Source organism: Chinchilla lanigera, unplaced genomic scaffold (genome assembly GCF_000276665.1).
Source record: "Chinchilla lanigera isolate Chin_1 unplaced genomic scaffold, ChiLan1.0 scaffold00050, whole genome shotgun sequence".
NCBI lineage: Eukaryota > Metazoa > Chordata > Mammalia > Rodentia > Chinchillidae > Chinchilla > Chinchilla lanigera.
The window spans coordinates 4,839,383-4,840,823 of NW_004955451.1; the positions used below are offsets into that span (position 1 = coordinate 4,839,383).

At 49.8% G+C, this 1,441-nt stretch overlaps 1 protein-coding gene across 1 annotated transcript; it reads right to left on the reverse strand.

Moving 5' to 3' along the window:
* Positions 1-505: 505 nt before the first annotated feature.
* On the reverse strand, positions 506-1,441 carry LOC102030025 (olfactory receptor 4D2). The gene has a single exon (XM_005394036.1). It carries the CDS (start codon positions 1,439-1,441, stop codon positions 506-508), a length of 936 nt encoding a protein of 311 aa, XP_005394093.1.

A 1,441-nucleotide genomic window follows, 5' to 3' on the forward strand; every position in this document is an offset into this window, starting at 1 on the left:
GAGAAGAAAAAGCCATGCCACTCAGAGAGTTTAAGTAGCCCACCCAAGGCCACCAGATGGATAAATGAAAGGTCACAGCTCCCAATGAAGAACCAAGACTACAAATCTTGTGTTCTCTTTAATACTCTGGCCTCAGGCTGAAAGGCAATGCAGAGAAAAGAGACAATATACAGCAAATAGAAACGCTTTAAGGAAACAAGGTCATCATCAAGGCAAATTGTCCATCCATCAGTAAGGAACAGAGGAGGTGGAGAAGAGTTTGCCAGGGACAAGCAAATGTTTCTCTCTGTTGCGTGAGTGTTAGAATGCTTTCTCACAAGCCTTAATCACAAAAAGGACACTTTCCTTTCTCCTAAAAATACTGAGAAAGTTTCTTAGTTTCAAACACACCCACTATCCAGCTGGCTCCCCCAACACTCACAAGCTATGAGTAGAGTAGATGTAGTAGCTCTCTATGCAATTTGCAAAATGGAAAACAAGCCAAAGAAAAGGCACCTACTGGCAGTCACTCTCTCTTACAAACCAGCCGGCACATTGCTAATCGCTTCACTGCTGCCTGCATCTCCTGGTTCCTCAGAGTGTAGATCATGGGGTTGAGCATGGGGGTCATGACTGTGTGGCTGATGGACACTGCCTTATCCATGGGGAATGGGGTGAAGGGTCGGGCATAGAGGTAGATGCTTGGGACAAAGATCATAGACACAACGATGATGTGGGTGGTGCAGGTGGAAGCTGCCTTCCTCCTTGCTTCCCCTGGGTGGGACCTCAGCATCACCAGGATGACCAAGTAGGAGATCAGAAGAAGAAAGTACCAGATAACATCCAATATCCCACTGTTGAAGATCATGAGGAGCTCTAAGAAGGAAGTGTCCGTGCAGGCAAGTCTCAGTACCTGGGGGACATCACAGTAGAAGTTATCCAGGATGTTGGGCCCACAGAAGGGCAGTGGCAGCATCAGAGCCAGCTGCACGATGGAGTGGACAAAGCCCCCTGCCCAGGCTGCCACCACGAGTCCCATACAGAGCCGAGTGTTCATGATAGTGACATAGTGGAGAGGCCAGGAGATGGCAACGAGGCGGTCATAGGCCATCACGGAGAGGAAGAAGACCATGGCACCTCCCAGGAAGTGGAAGAAGAAGAGCTGGGCCATGCAGCCCTTGAAGGAGATGGTCTTCTCCTCAGACAGAAGGTCCACCAGCATTCTGGGGGCAGTGACTGAGGAGAAACAGAGGTCTATGACAGCTAAGTTCCGGAGCAGAAAGTACATGGGTGTGTGGAGCCTGGAGTCTGAGGTCACTGTGACTATGATGAGGAGGTTTCCCACCACAGTGGTGACATAGACAGATATGAACAGCAGGAACAGGAAAAGCTGGAGCTCCTGAGTCTGTGAGAGTCCCAGGAAGACAAACTCCGACACCCGTGTGAGGTTCCCTGGTTCCAT

Coding starts and splice junctions, on each gene's coding strand:
- LOC102030025 (XM_005394036.1), bottom strand. CDS start 1,441: ATGGAACCAGGGAACCTCACACGGGTGTCGGAGTTTGTCTTCCTGGGA.